Below are 16,061 nucleotides of genomic sequence, written 5' to 3' on the forward strand. Positions count from 1 at the left end.
GCTAAATATAATTTAATTTTTGTGGTGAAATGTGGCCTCTACATGTTTTAATGAGATTCACCTAGATGTCAGGCACTTTAGATGTTAATGTCTCTGTAAAGAGGGTAATGGCTGGTACGTAAGAGCAGACACTATGACTAATGGTGTACTTCTGTTCATGTGCTTCTCTTTCTGTCTGTTTTCTGTGTCACAGGACCATCAGACCATTCTTAGGGCCTGGGCCGTGAAGGACTTTGCCCCAAACTGCCCTCTCTACGTGCAGATCCTCAAACCTGAGAATAAGTTCCACATCAAGTTCGCAGGTCAGCGTTCAAAATGTGTTTCTCTCAGGGGATGCAGGTGTAGAGAGTATGATTTTTTATGCACTTCGTACATTTGTGAGTCTGTTGAGAGGCAGCCTCCTTCTCTCTGAAGCCGTGTCCTTCAACACTCAACTCATTTAATATCCCTCTTCAGTTGTGGAAATGTGGATAATGCTTTTTACTTTCCTAGTCTTCCCATTCCCCATGTCTGCAATAGATTATGTGTGTGCAGGCCAGTGTTGTTATTGTTAAAGAAAAATATTACACGGACTAGAAACTAGCAGTGAAAAATATTTATAATGTAAAAATGGGGATTTTTAGGGGTTTGAAAAAAAAATCATATAAAAACACTACTGTTCAAAGCTTTGAGGTCAATAAGGTTTTTTTATTTTTAAGAAATTAATACTTTTATTGAGCAACAATGAATTCAGTTGATCAAAAGTGACAGTAAAGACTTTTAAAGCATTAGAATATAAATGTCTTTACTGTCACTTTTGATCACTTTGGTCACTTTCTATTCATCGAAGTATCCTGAAAAAATATATATCACGGTTTCCTCAAAAATATTAAGCAGCATAACTGTTTCCAACATTGATAATTATAAGAAATGTTTCTCGAGCAGTAAATCAGCATATTAGAATGATTTCTGAAGTATCATGTGTAATGATGCTGAAAAATACAGGAATAAAATATACATTATACATTAAAAATAAACATTGTAAAATATATTACAATAGAAAACAATTATTTTAAATTGTATAATTTTACTATAGTTTTGATCAAATAAACAAGGCCATGGTAAGAGACTTACAGACCCCAAATTGTTATATTTATTATATTATTATTGTATTACCGTTCTTATATTCTTACGTCTCATATCCAGTCCAGAGGATTTAAGTTACTAGTTGATTAATTATAATTATTAATGTGAGGATTGTTAATTGTTAACACTTAAAATTGGCATACAAAAGGCATATGTTTCTCTTTTATGCTTTTTTGTCTAAAAAGTATAAGATTATTCTTCTCCAATGTCATATATATATATATATATATATATATATATATATATATATATATATATCATGAAGTCTTTGTATATAGATTGAAAAAGATTTTAACTGTACTAAAACCAAAAAATAAAAATGAAACATACAGTATTGTTCAAAATAATAGCAGTACAATGTGACTAACCAGAATAATCAAGGTTTTTCGTATATTTTTTTATTGCTACATGGCAAACAAGTTACCAGTAGGTTCAGTAGATTCTCAGAAAACAAATGAGACCCAGCATTCATGATATGCACGCTCTTAAGGCTGTGCAATTGGGCAATTAGTTGAATTAGTTGAAAGGGGTGTGTTCAAAAAAATAGCAGTGTGGCATTCAATCACTGAGGTCATCAATTTTGTGAAGAAACAGGTGTGAATCAGGTGGCCCCTATTTAAGGATGAAGCCAACACTTGTTGAACATGCATTTGAAAGCTGAGGAAAATGGGTCGTTCAAGACATTGTTCAGAAGAACAGCGTACTTTGATTAAAAAGTTGATTAGAGAGGGGAAAACCTATAAAGAGGTGCAAAAAATGATAGGCTGTTCAGCTAAAATGATCTCCAATGCCTTAAAATGGAGAGCAAAACCAGAGAGACGTGGAAGAAAACGGAAGACAACCATCAAAATGGATAGAAGAATAACCAGAATGGCAAAGGCTCAGCCAATGATCACCTCCAGGATGATCAAAGACAGTCTGGAGTTACCTGTAAGTACTGTGACAGTTAGAAGACGTCTGTGTGAAGCTAATCTATTTTCAAGAATCCCCCGCAAAGTCCCTCTGTTAAAAAAAAGGCATGTGCAGAAGAGGTTACAATTTGCCAAAGAACACATCAACTGGCCTAAAGAGAAATGGAGGAACATTTTGTGGACTGATGAGAGTAAACTTGTTCTTTTTGGGTCCAAGGGCCACAGGCAGTTTGTGAGACGACCCCCAAACTCTGAATTCAAGCCACAGTACACAGTGAAGACAGTGAAGCATGGAGGTGCAAACATCATGATATGGGCATGTTTCTCCTACTATGGTGTTGGGCCTATTTATCACATACCAGGGATCATGGATCAGTTTGCATATGTTAAAATACTTGAAGAGGTCATGTTGCCCTATGCTGAAGAGGACATGCCCTTGAAATGGTTGTTTCAACAAGACAATGACCCAAAACACACTAGTAAACGGGCAAAGTCTTGGTTCCAAACCAACAAAATTAATGTTATGGAGTGGCCAGCCCAATCTCCAGACCTTAATCCAATTGAGAACTTGTGGGGTGATATCAAAAATGCTGTTTCTGAAGCAAAACCAAGAAATGTGAATGAATTGTGGAATGTTGTTAAAGAATCATGGAGTGGAATAACAGCTGAGAGGTGCCACAAGTTGGTTGACTCCATGCCACACAGATGTCAAGCAGTTTTAAAAAACTGTGGTCATACAACTAAATATTAGTTTAGTGATTCACAGGATTGCTAAATCCCAGAAAAAAAAAAATGTTTGTACAAAATAGTTTTGAGTTTGTACAGTCAAAGGTAGACACTGCTATTTTTTTGAACACACCCCTTTCAACTAATTGCCCAATTGCACAGCCTTAAGAGCGTGCATATCATGAATGCTGGGTCTTGTTTGTTTTCTGACAATCTACTGAACCTACTGGTAACTTGTTTGCCACGTAGCAATAAAAAATATACTAAAAACCTTGATTATTCTGGTTAGTCACATTGTACTGCTATTATTTTGAACAATACTGTATAAACAACAGACAAGTCAAGATATTAATGCGCTGTTAAAATGAACTAAAGATAAACTGAAACTGAAACAAAACCAGATAAAATATTCAAAACTATAATAACCAGGCATCCACTGGCGTGCACTACCTGTCTGCCTTCGCTTCAGCTCTCTCAATCAGCCGCTGAGGTTTGATTGTGTCTGAAAAGTGAAGAAAATTCATTCTCTTCACCCTCCACCTGCACTCCAGCCTTCACAGCTCTTTTCCATTTGGAAACCAATAGGATCCGTGTTCATTCAATTGACCTCCTTGCGAGAGTGTTGGGGAGTTACTATTACTAGCTAAAAATAGCAATGCTACTAGTAACTTAGTAGCTAGTCATCTAGTCGATAATTCTCCAATTTAGCAGCAGGACCTTAAAGTGTGGCGTATTGCACATCTCATGTTTGCGCGATTGCTGTGGTGTGTGTGTGTGAGGGTTATTTTAGGATTATTACCAGGAAATGATATGGAGAATTTCTCTGTGCAATAGGATGTGAGTTAAATGTGAGGCAATGATTAGAGATTCAAAATTGCATCTGCCGCCACCGCTCCAATGAGCAGCAGATGAAAAATGTGAAGAAGATGCATTGCTCTCTCCTCTCATGTATGACCTATAGCGCCACATTTCCTGCGTCGCTGATGCTGAGAGCAAGATGGTCTGCACAGCATTGGTGGCGGTACTTGTTTTGGAGTCAATGAGAAGGCGGAGGAGGAAGGGACGGGATGAGTCAGTGACTGAGGCAGCTGGAGAGTCACTGAGCTTTACCCAGAGATCAACCACAGATTACACACTATCACACAATCTGTCAGTCAAAAACCCAGAGCTGCTGGTCACCCATCAGAAGAGAATGAGAACGGAGTGATGACTGTTTTTATTCATCTGGAGGAATACTGAATCTGTTTCTGTGCACTTGAGATGAGTAAATACCTGTTCATATTTAGTCTAGAACTACAGTAACTTCATATTCACACACAATGCTTTGCACTTACTCCCGATTTCTCTCAACATGGCAACACAAGAGCTGTCAGTCAGTACATGGGAAACAAAGTAACTGCCGTAACGTATTTGAAAAAGCAACTCAGATATTTTCTTCTAGATTAAAAATGAATGTGTTACTTAACTAGTTAATTTAGAAAAGTAATCTGATTATGTAACTTGCGTTACCCCCAAACTCTGCATAGTATATTAGCAGAATGCATAACATGCATAATGCCATCTTTCCAGACTATGAAAACACTGGACATACTTTCCCCAAAAGTATATTTCTCATCTGATGCATTTGCCAAATGTTTGTTATATCTGCTGTATTTGCAACATGTCAGCAGGATCATGAATAAGAATGTGCTTTTTTATTGAGAGTTATTGGAATGACACTTGCGATATACATGCTTGTGTTTCATATCAGACAGAGGTGGTTATCCCCTGTGGGCGGCGTGGTGTCTTGGTGGTTTACAGAGTGCTTGCTTCTTGACAGTTCGGCGGAACGCATCAATATGCAGCTTTTCTATGCATAGCGGTGTGTTGTGACACTGCCTGGAATATATGCACTAAGTGGCTGTGTGGGTGGCATAAATGAGTACGGCTGGAGACTTGACTTCAGCTCTACAAATAGCTTAATCGCACCTTAATGTTTGTATCAATGCAATAGAAGCTCACAGAGAGGTTTGTCAGAGTCTGTTCACATCTGAAACAGTTATTCTGGGACTTCTAGACCACTGTTTGCTTTGTTTGACTTTTGCTGCATTAATTGATTATCTTTTCCTCTCCTTGGGCATGTTTGCAGTTCTGCACTTTCTAGTTCTGCAGCGTGTTATCGTAGCTATATCAACAGCCTGGTCATTCATAAACATAACCGGCATGCTGCTTTAATTAATGCTAATGGCAGAAAAGTGGCACTGTTGTTGGCGTCCGGCTGGGGTTCACAGAATGACCACAATCTCTCACTACCATACTCCTAGAATGGGGACAAATACAGCAGCTTTAGAGAAAAAAAGGGAATCTAGAAATACAATTATCACAGTGTTCTAGCCTGCTGTGCCACAGCCCCAATTCAGCCGAGGTCAACGTGCACTTTCCGAGGCTGCTGGAAATGAGGGAGTTGGTGGAGGAGATGAAGTGGTTGAGCAGAAAGGGTCTGCAAGAGGAGGAACAGAGGTCTCTAATTCACCATTTGATTTTTATGAGTGAATGTGCGTCTTCAAGTGCTGCCTCCGCTACTTCAGCCTGACGTGGAGAATAATACATAAGAGAATAAGAACAAGACTTATTTAATTATGAAGTTACAATAACAATGAGACGAATGATATTGTTTAATTAATAACCCAAAGACAAAACAAAAAAGAACAAGCCTTGTTAATGATTGATTAACATTAGTAATCAGAATCATAATAATACAATATAATATGAAATATTATGAGAATAACAACACTTTGACAGAACAAAACAAAAAAGAAACACTTTTGGGAAAATAATATAACAAACACTGAATACAAAAATATATAACAATGTCAGTCTAAACAATACTGCTTGTATAACAAAGATCAGACAAGAAAAAAATAAACAAAAATATTTCATTTGATCTTCACTAGAAACATAATAAAATCATTAAACAATAATTAAACATTTAATAGAAAACACGATGCTTATTAAAACAATAACACAGATTCAGTTCAAAAGGTACAAAAAAAGAGTCTAGTTTAGTTTGAATAACACTATATTTTAGCTTCAAAGCTGAAATGTTGCTAAATTGTTCCACAGAGAACAATCAGTCCTACTCTCCCCGTGATTTTCCTCATTTCACAATTTTACCTTCAATCCTTCTTCGTGCCTTTGCCTACGCATTTCTCTGAATTGACTCGTGTCATTCAAACAATCGGAGCATTCTCCTCTCCTTGGGCGAGTAGCGTGTTTGAATAGATGTCAATAAAATCCAGCTATGGTTGTGTCAGTTGTTCCTGGCCTGTCGTATAAAAGACTGTTCATTTAAAAAGAAAAAACCTTTATATATATATATTTATAACACTTCACACATTCCACATAATTTGTCCTGTGCTTAAATTGGTTGGTATTTTCTTAAATCCACTCTCAGAGAAAAAATAACATTGTACTAGAGCAACATCATCAATTCCAAGCATACTGCACATGGTTAACACATCCACCCTAATAAAGCAAAAATGACTCTGCCACTTCCCTCTCAATTAGACAAAACAAAGAGAAGCAGAAAGCAACAGGATGAGGAAACAGTTGGCACTCCTATCGTTTATTTCCGATCAGAAATGAGGAACACAGGTTTTTTAATAAGCTATCTAGCCTAGAGGTGATGTCTGCATCCTCTGATGAACAAAAAAGGAAAAACTCCAAAAATAGACCAAATGAAAGGGACTGGTAAGGCCCAGAGAGAGCGCACAAGAGCCGATTCTCAGAAGAGCAGCCGGGTTGAACGGTTTAGACTTTTACATCTTTTTTGTTTTGAGAGTGGTTTTCTTCTCCAGTATGTTTTGACTCTGGTCCAATCCTGCATTGAATTAAATTGAAGTAAATGTTTTACATGTAGCCAAAATACACATCTGGAGTCAATGTTTTCATCAATGCTAATGTGATTTTATTGACTCATTTTCCTAATTAGCAAAATTAGTAAATGTGTTTTCACTCACTGCTAACAAGCCACATGAAAATTGCGCGCCATCCCTGAGAGGTCGTTAGTGCAGTAAATGCTATTTTCCCTCCAGATGAATGTGTAATTTGGTTTTTTAACATACACTTAAGGATTCATAAACATCTTTTCTGCACTAAGTCTGTCTTTGTATGTTTTTCTGGTACACTGGCTGGCATTTAAATGGCAGTGGAGATCTGAAGCTGATGTGTGTTCACTCTGTTTAATAGGGCAGCTGCTTTGAGCAGGGGACTTAAAGTAATAATTCACCCAAAAATTCACATTTTGTCATCATTTGCTCACCCTCATTTCATTCCAAACCTGTATGAGTTTCTTTCTTATGTTTAACATAAAAAAAAGTTATTTTAAAGAATGCTGGTATTCAAACAGAAGATGTTCCCCATTGACTTCCATAGTATTTCTTTCCCTTCTGAGGAAGTCAGCAGGGATCAACAAATGTTTGGTACTTCAAAATTCTTCAAAATTTTTGGGTGAGCTATTCCTTTAAAGAAGCATGAGATCTTTATTTAGAAAGAAAAAAAAAGAGAAAAAGAAAATAAATTAATACTACTCATTAAATTAAAATGTACACATTAAATCAAAAGTTGCAATTAAGACATTTCAATATTACAAAACATTTATATTTCAAATAAATGATGTTCTTTCAAACTTTTTAATAAAATGTATCGTGATTTTTACAAAAATATTAAGCAGAATGACTTCTGAAGCAGCACGATAATGGCTGCTGAAAATTCAGCTTTTCATTAAATTAATTATTTATATTTAAAATATGATTACAGGGAAAAAGGTTATTTAAAAATATAATAACATTTCAAAGTTTTTACTGTAAAAATTTAATAAATAAAATAAAATAATAATGGGTGCAAAAATTACAAAATTTTAATAAAAATGCTCTTGTCATACATTTTTCAGTGGATGTCCATAGAGCAATAGAGTCTAATTTGAGAGTATACCTACAATTCCTATATGCATTGCACATACAGTATTAACATTAGTGTAATAAAACTGCTTACCTACCTTGCAAAGTTATATCTCTTTTTTCTTTCAACTAATTACATTAACCTAGTAACTTAGTGCAACTTAGACAACTTTACAGCTCAAATAGCACACATTTCCACACAAAAAGCTCTTGAGAAAATACAAGCTGCATATTTATACTTTTAAACCCTTTTGCCCCATGAACTGTTGTGCATGCTTAATTATTTCAAAATAACTTTCTCTGGTAATCAATATAATGTCAATAGAGCTTGTTCTGAACATTCCTCCGTAATGAAAACACATTCCGTGAAACAGAAATCGGAGAATAAACATTTCTCCCATGTGTTTATTTTGCAGACCATGTGGTTTGTGAGGAAGAGTTTAAGTATGCCATGTTGGCCCTCAACTGTGTGTGTCCTGCCACCTCCACCCTGATCACCTTATTGATTCACTCCTCTAGAGGACAGTGAGTATAAACATCCCTCTCAAATTCATTCATCGCAGTAGCCAGACGTTTGACTACAGCATTCCATCTAATCAGATTTTAACTTATGAATCACCCATTTGGACAGAATGGTTGTTTGACTAACATTAAAAGTGACCAACACATTTATGTACATTATTACATTACTGAAATATGTATCTTTAAGGGCAACATGTAACTAAAACAGCCTCTGTCTGGTTCTAAAAGAAATTTGTGGCATTTATGATGTTAAATGGATGTGAAAAGCATGAATTATTGTCCATCCACTTTTTCAGCAATGCTGGTTCTGGAGTATTTTTTTTTCCCCCTGTGTATTATTCCTGTATAAATTTTAAAAACAGCCTTTGTTAAACCAGTATAAGTTATGGATCGAACCAACCAGAGCATTGCATGAATTGAGCATTGCAAACTTTTATCTGAAGCAAAAAGTATTTGAAAAAGGTACCAGACTGTATTTAATGGCTTTAGAGAGAAAGAACTACAATACCATAATGCTTTGCTAATGGCAAATTTAAAAAGATGGTGAACTATACAACCAACCATCCATTTAAAGTAGTTGATGATATCCACAGAATCAATATATTTTAAGTTTATTGCAGGGTCATCGACACTAACTCGATTACATCATTGGAAGTGCTTCATGCAGAGTACCTAAAAAGCGCAGTTTGCTCACACGGCTTTCTAATTGGTGGACATATTTGTTCAGAACCCTGGGTAATGTAGTTTTTCATCACAAATTCCACTGTTAAATATGATTTATTTTTAAATAAGTTTAAACTATACACCATTGATTAACAACTTCGTAGCTCATAACAGACTTCTCTTTAAAGGTTTATAAGTTAACGTTAAAAATCATTTTCCCTATGGAGAAAATGAATGGCATTTTTACCTCCAGAACCCGAATGCTGCACTCTGTTTAACTCTTTTGTATATATTTGCATAAACACGATGCCTAAAATAAAACACAGTGCTCTGTGGATGATGTGCACAAACGTCTCTGCAAACATGCATTTACTGGACGAGATGAAGGACAGATTTACAGAGTCCTTGAGCACCGAACCATCAGCATGTGTTTAACTGTTGCATTTGTTATTATCAGAACAGCATCTTCAGAGGCCTTCAAGCAGCGAGCAGGTGCCTTCCAGCCCCTCAACAGGTCAGACCCACCGACTGTCAAATATTGATGCATACACATCGATACACACAGCAGCAAAGATCCCATAAACTGTGAATTTAGCTCTGTGTCATGCATCCCTGTTTCTTCACCTCCTCCATCTTAACACTCCCCCACACCCTCTGGTTCTCACCTCCCCTTCATCTTCCCAGCCATCCGCAGGGATGTCAAAGACACATCAAGTGTTTTTCATTTGTTTTGCCCATCTGTAAGATAGAGCGTTTTCCCAAGTTGAACTGCAAGTTGTGGATACATTTGCAGGACATGTCAAAGAAATAGTTTCCCCAAAATATTACATTTTGTCATCAATTACTCACCTTCATATTTCCTTTATTTTGTGGAGCACAAATTTGGAATAATTTCCAAGCTGCTCTTTTCCAGACATGAGAGTACATGCATTTTTATTTTTAGGTGAGGAAAATGAGGGGGTAAAAATTTGGAAAATTAGCAAAGGCTAGACTTCATTTTAAGGTTTCATTTTCTGTTACACAAAAATATTAACACTTAAAAAAGTCCAAGTCAATGCTAAACTGATCATTTTGGCTTCCTTTTACTGTATTTGATGTGCTCTATGTATGTGCATTGGTCATATAAAGCAACTGTGTTTCTTAGAAGACTTGGATTGAACTGCTTGATTCATATTGATTACTTTAACAAGCTCTTGATAAACCTTTTGAAGCTTCAAAGTTCTGTTGTTATAGACTTTCAATGAAGAGACAGAAACCTCTTAGGTTTCGATAAAACTATCCCTTAATTCTTTAGGAAAACATTTTAATTCCCTTCTCTGTCTAGGGAAGGCAGTGCTGGCTCCGTCGACCAATGGCAGCGCACATACCGACGGTGTGCAGCCAATGAGGTCCACCACATCCGGCTGGAAGAGAGCAAGTTTTTTGGAGAATATCAGGGAAAGAGTTTCACTTTTGCCTCCTTTCACGCACATAAGAAGTAAGTCTGGCTAAAGATGCAGTGAATCACTATGTTGTCATGCCAGTAAACACACACACTGTTAACTGTTGTGGCAGATACGGCGTGTGTCTGATCGGGGTGCGCAGGATGGACACATCCAACATCCTCATGAACCCCGGACCCTGCCACATCATGGGAGCCTCCGACACCTGTTTCTACATCAACATCTCCAAGGAGGAGAACTCAGCCTTTGTTAGGGGCCACAGAGGGCCAGTGAGGGGCCACGGGGGCGACTCCAGAGGGGTTCCACAGACAATCTATCATGGCCTCACCCGGCTACCAGTGCACAGTATTATAGCAAGCATGGGTTAGTCTGTAAACTCACATTTTCATTTCAAGCATAAACTTTCGCCTGAAGATAAATTGTCATACGTATTATTGCGAAGAACAGTTTAATTAACAGTTTTTCTTAAAGTCAGCATGAAATGGAAATCTATTTTGTCAGCTTAAACTCCGCCCCTTTCTTACAATCAACTGCAAGCTCATATTTATATCTGCCTTCATCCAGTCAGCAACTAATGAACTGAACCAGTTCCCACCCTAATTTTTTTTCCATATGCCATAATACGGAATAAAATATCTGTCACTACTTCGGTTTCATTTGTGAATTTAAGAATTAATTCATTCACACTGAATCTGAAATCATACAACAAATGTTTAAATAACAATAAAACATACAATAAAATTCCTTTAAGGTTTGAGAATAATTTTTTTAATCTTTTAAAAATGTTTTAAGTCCCAAGTCATTTATTATTATTATTATTATTATTATTAATGTGCAATATGTATGTAGTTCTATTCTTATTGAGAGTGACCATGGTTATCATAATTAATTGTGATCAGGGAATTATTTTCATAGTATGAACACTTTCTTTTGAATAATTCTGTGCTGACTAAGGATCGAATCATTCATGATGATCGAATAGTTTAATAAATGTAGCTCCGGATGAGCAGAACACAGTAGAATTCAAAAACTCTTGTTTTTTGCTGTGAATGTGAAATGGATGTAGACAGAAAAAGAGAACAATGGTTGCTAAATTCACTGCATAATTTCACTAGGGTTTCTATGCTAACAAAATGTCCCATTTTAGTGCAACATCACCATCTAGAGAAAAGCACTGGAAGTCAGTTCGGTTGTATCTTGGACTTCAGAGGTTTGATTGAAAGTGCTATAAACGGTTGGAGCCGATCTGTTAATTTACACCATTTTTTCAACCACACCCCCTTACTTTTAACCTCCATCCTCATGGGAAAGTTATTAGATGTTCATGAAATATTAAGAAGATATATATTTTTAATATAATTCTATGCTTATTCATAATGTAAAATAAAAGTGCCTAAAGAAGGTTAATAAAGTCAGGTTTTGATTTCCTCCGACTCACAAATGTCTTTGGTCCTCTAACAGGCACAGTAGCCATAGACCTGCAGGACTCCAGTGACAGCAGTCCAGAAGGCTCGGGCCCGCCGCCTCTGGGGAGTGGGACTGTGAGCAGGAGTGGCTCCAGGACAGAAGTGGGCGGCTGTAACACTCTAGCACTGCCCGCCATGAGTGGCTCAGGGGAAGAGAGCAGACACAGCATCGCCCCCGTCCTGGAGGTGGTCGATGGGGTGCACAGCCCTACCTTTGACCTGCTTGGAGACCAATCAGAGGACGAGGGAGGAGAGGAGGGAAAGGAGGAAGAGGGGGGAGAGCAGAAAGGCCAGTGGTGGGGAGCACACTGCGAGTGAGTCTTAGATCACGCAGGACCAGGTCTTAGTCTCTAGACCACATAAATGTGATCCTGGTCTAAATAGTCTAATGAAGCCAAAAGTTTGACTATTTGCATAAAGTCTGGTCTACTTTGCAGATTATTTTGGCACACCAGACAGGAAATGACCGAAGTGTGACAAACCACAGTTTGTTTTATTTATAGTTTAATATAATATATTATTTATAACATATATTAATATATTATTATGACTTTATTTGATTATACAACAATCGTGGGTATTTCAAAAATACTCATTTCAAAGGTTGAACGTATTGATTATACTGCAGATACACTACAGTTTGGAGTCAGTCACCAAGGCTGAACTTATTTGACCAGACCAAAATACAGTAAACACAGATATACTGTTAGTTGAGTAAAGAAAGAATTAAAAAAGTGTTCTCTTTAAAATTTATGCTGTCCTTTTGAACTTTCTATTCAATAAAGAATCATGGAGAAACAAATCAATTCAAAATTGATACTAAAGAGAAATGTGAAGCAAATCTGCATATCAGAATGATTTCTGAAGGATCATGTGACACTGAAGACTGGAGTAATGATGCTGAAAATTTAGCTTTGCATCACAAGAATAAATCACATTTTCAAACATATCACACTAGAAAATAGTTATTTGAAATTCTAATAATATTTTCCAATTTATTATTTATAGTGTATTTAAAATAAATGCAGCTTTGGTGAGCATAAGAGACGTCTCTCAAAAACATAAAACATTGTACTGACCCCAAACTTCGGATTGATGAGTGTAGATGTTTGTCTGGGACAGCTGTTTATTCTTGTATTTCTCACAGGTGGGTCAAAGGCTATCCGCTAAACTCTCCATACATCGGCAGCTCTCCTGCCCTCTGCCACCTCCTGCAGGAGAAAATGCCATTTTGCTGTCTGCGCCTGGATAAGGTGAATGTCTGCCTCTCTCCAAATATTTTATATGTATTGCACAGAAGCTGACCAGCTACAGCCCTCACAGCCCAGCATCCTAACAGCAGATCTTCTATCTTTTCAGGCTTGTCATCATATGCCCTACGAGGACGCTCGCTCATACGGCTTTAAAAACAAACTGATTATCGTGTCCGCAGAAAGCGCAGGAAACGGCCTCTATAACTTCATCGTTCCGCTGCGGGCGTATTACCGGCCCAGGAAGGAGCTCAACCCCATCGTTTTACTACTGGAGAACGTGTGAGTGTCCTAAAAGCAGAAACATTAAGAAAAAGATAAGCCTTTAGGCATCATCAATCCTTTGTTTTTGTATTTATTATAACACATAATCGTTGTTTCTCCTGTAACAGAAAATTTATGTGAGATTTATTGTCATAAAATGCAATCAAATGTAATAAAACTCTGAGTCAACTTGTTTTTTTCCTGATTGGATGTACACTGGGGAGCAGCTACAGGCTGGATTGCATTAGTTAGTTGCCCTGAAGAAGGGCGAAGTGGTGTGATTTTTATAGACATTGGGTCAGTCTCTTTAAATACTTTGAAAGAGACAACTTAGACCTTGCTAATTAATTTAGCATGTTTTTGTCAAGGCAACACCTCAGATTCTCAACATCTCTTTCTGTGCTGTTTGCTAGACCTGAGACAGACTTCCTGGAAGCCATCTGCTGGTTTCCTATGGTCTTCTACACAGTGGGCTCCATCGACAAGTAAGGGAAGCTTTGTACATATAAAGAGATTCATGTGTGTATAATACAACATTTAGTTCTGATGAATGAGTTTTAGTGCAGTCCAACAGCACTAGGAGATTTTTACTCTCTCAATCCATTGTCTTGGTTTGTTCCAGACAGACAGTCAGTCGGTACTTTAGTGAGGGTTTTTGACACGTTGTGCAGGTTTCATCAGTAGGTGGTCACAAGTGTCTTCATGAGTAAGTCATTAAATCATTCATTCAGCCGATTTGTTCAAACACACTCATTCATTCAGAAACAAAACTAGAGAATCAAATACTTTCTGAGTAGGCAATCCTTTTGAATTAGTACCAAAGATTATTGAATAACCAAGAAGTGTAACTCGTATTTTTTTGAAAAATGCAACGCTCAAAATATGGCCACTCAATGGCAGGAATCACTGCCTTCTGAATAAAAGAGCCAATTGCTAATCTGTAAAGTCAGCTTTTTATAATGCTATTTAAGCAAAAGAAACAACATTTATGACACAGTTGTTGTCAGATTTCTTTGGTGATGTCAAATATGAAATTGAATGTAAGCTTTGTTAGAAGTTTTGAAGAATTTGATGTTTCCCCATACAAAGAGATAGGAGAGAGGTGAGGTGTTTCAAAGATGGCTGGCGAGTCACGTGACTTGTCGTAAAGATACTTTGTTAGTACTCACTTTGTGACTGTATAAAAAGTATGTTCTATGTACAGTAGTATGAATGTATTGAATGTATAGTGTGACTGTGAATGTTTTCACATTGGACTAAAACTGACTCATCTTAGGCCTCACAGATCTGCACCTTGGTTTTAAGTGAATATTGCCAAAATTATCCACAAATTATGTTTTTTTTTGTTGTTTTTTTTGTTTTTTTACAAAAACTGAGGTGTATAAGCTCTGATCAATGAGGGCTACAATCAATCACTTCCAAAAAGAAATACTAATCCTGTGCTACAGTAATTTAAAAGAAAACAACTGGCAAAAAGCAACTAATTCCAAAGCTGTTTTCCACCGCCAGGCTGAATCGTTCTCGTTGCTTATGTAGTATGCTGTATGTCATGTCACTTTCACAACAAACAAGTGGACAATGCTAAAAACAGCTGTAAACAGGGTCTGAAATTTTTGATTTTGTCTGCTTTTGAGTTTGTCCACACTTTCTAGAGGTGGTATAATACACTTTTGACCAGACTGCTTTAGAGCAGATTGAAAGCTGCTAATCTTCATATCGTTGTCTGTTGTCTTCATTTGTTTTAATAAGTCAATTGGGCAAGCTTATTTCACAATGTTAGATCAAAAGGTCAGAAAAGGCCCATGTATTCACCAGCCCATAGAGCCCATAAAAGAAATGAGGAAAGTGGTCGAAAGCGGAAAAAAGAGACCGATTACAACGGCTGGTATAAACGGGAATGAGTCTCACTCGTCTACTTGTGATCCGATCAACCAAAATGCTTTTAATACCAAGTGTTATTAACAGGGCCTTAAGAAAAAGTGTTAACGAAAGGAAACCAGTTTGAAAACAGTCATTTTTTTTTTTTCATTATAAATACCTACAAAGTATCTGAACAGGCATGAAGTATTATCAAAACTTGATAAACTTTTTGTTCATTATTTCAATGTTTGTTTCAGGTCTGTTTACTGTAGTTTAAGTCCCTCTGTCTGTTTTACTGACCCCTCAACACTTGTGTGTGCAGTTTGGATAGTCTTCTGCGTTGTGGCGTGACGTTTGCTGACACCATGGTTGTGGTGGACAAAGAGAGCTCCATGATCGCTGAGGAGGATTACATGGCTGATGCCAAGACCATTGTTAATGTTCAGACGCTCTTCAGGTAGGTCCTTCCACATGTTTTTCATTCAGCTTGAGGCATTTGGGGACTTGACACCCTCTCCTCACTGTTTCTCAAAGGCTCTTTCCAGCTCTCAGTATCATAACTGAACTCACCCACCCGGCCAACATGCGCTTCATGCAGTTCAAAGTGAAAGACCACTATTCTCTAGCTCTCTCCAAACTGGAAAAGGTGAGACCCGAATACAATACAACACAAACCGCCTTCATGTTTTCAGAATGAGTCTAAAATAACTTGATATCTCATCTCCATTTGTGCTGTAGAAAGAGAGAGAGAGAGGCTCGAACCTGGTGTTCATGTTCAGATTACCGTTTGCCGCTGGGAAGGTGTTTAGTGTCAGTATGTTAGACACTCTGCTCTATCAGGTAACTATAATGCAGGTGACCACGCATGATTCAACTACAGTTTTACCATAGACTA

General features: G+C 37.2%; 1 protein-coding gene across 1 annotated transcript in view; it reads left to right on the forward strand.

The window, feature by feature from the left end:
• Positions 1-16,061, forward strand: part of LOC127953542 (potassium channel subfamily T member 2) — an 80,250-nt gene that overhangs the window by 59,592 nt on the left and 4,597 nt on the right. Inside the window, exons 14-25 of the mRNA XM_052552717.1 lie at positions 194-302; positions 8,116-8,224; positions 9,342-9,398; positions 10,209-10,361; positions 10,439-10,689; positions 11,788-12,106; positions 12,940-13,045; positions 13,152-13,324; positions 13,720-13,791; positions 15,489-15,623; positions 15,701-15,812; positions 15,905-16,006. Coding sequence (XP_052408677.1) covers positions 194-302; positions 8,116-8,224; positions 9,342-9,398; positions 10,209-10,361; positions 10,439-10,689; positions 11,788-12,106; positions 12,940-13,045; positions 13,152-13,324; positions 13,720-13,791; positions 15,489-15,623; positions 15,701-15,812; positions 15,905-16,006 — 1,698 coding nt within the window. The remainder of the gene's footprint in view (positions 1-193; positions 303-8,115; positions 8,225-9,341; positions 9,399-10,208; positions 10,362-10,438; positions 10,690-11,787; positions 12,107-12,939; positions 13,046-13,151; positions 13,325-13,719; positions 13,792-15,488; positions 15,624-15,700; positions 15,813-15,904; positions 16,007-16,061) is intronic.

The sequence above is a fragment of the Carassius gibelio genome, chromosome A3 (genome assembly GCF_023724105.1).
Source record: "Carassius gibelio isolate Cgi1373 ecotype wild population from Czech Republic chromosome A3, carGib1.2-hapl.c, whole genome shotgun sequence".
In the NCBI taxonomy this organism is placed as follows: Eukaryota; Metazoa; Chordata; class Actinopteri; order Cypriniformes; family Cyprinidae; genus Carassius; species Carassius gibelio.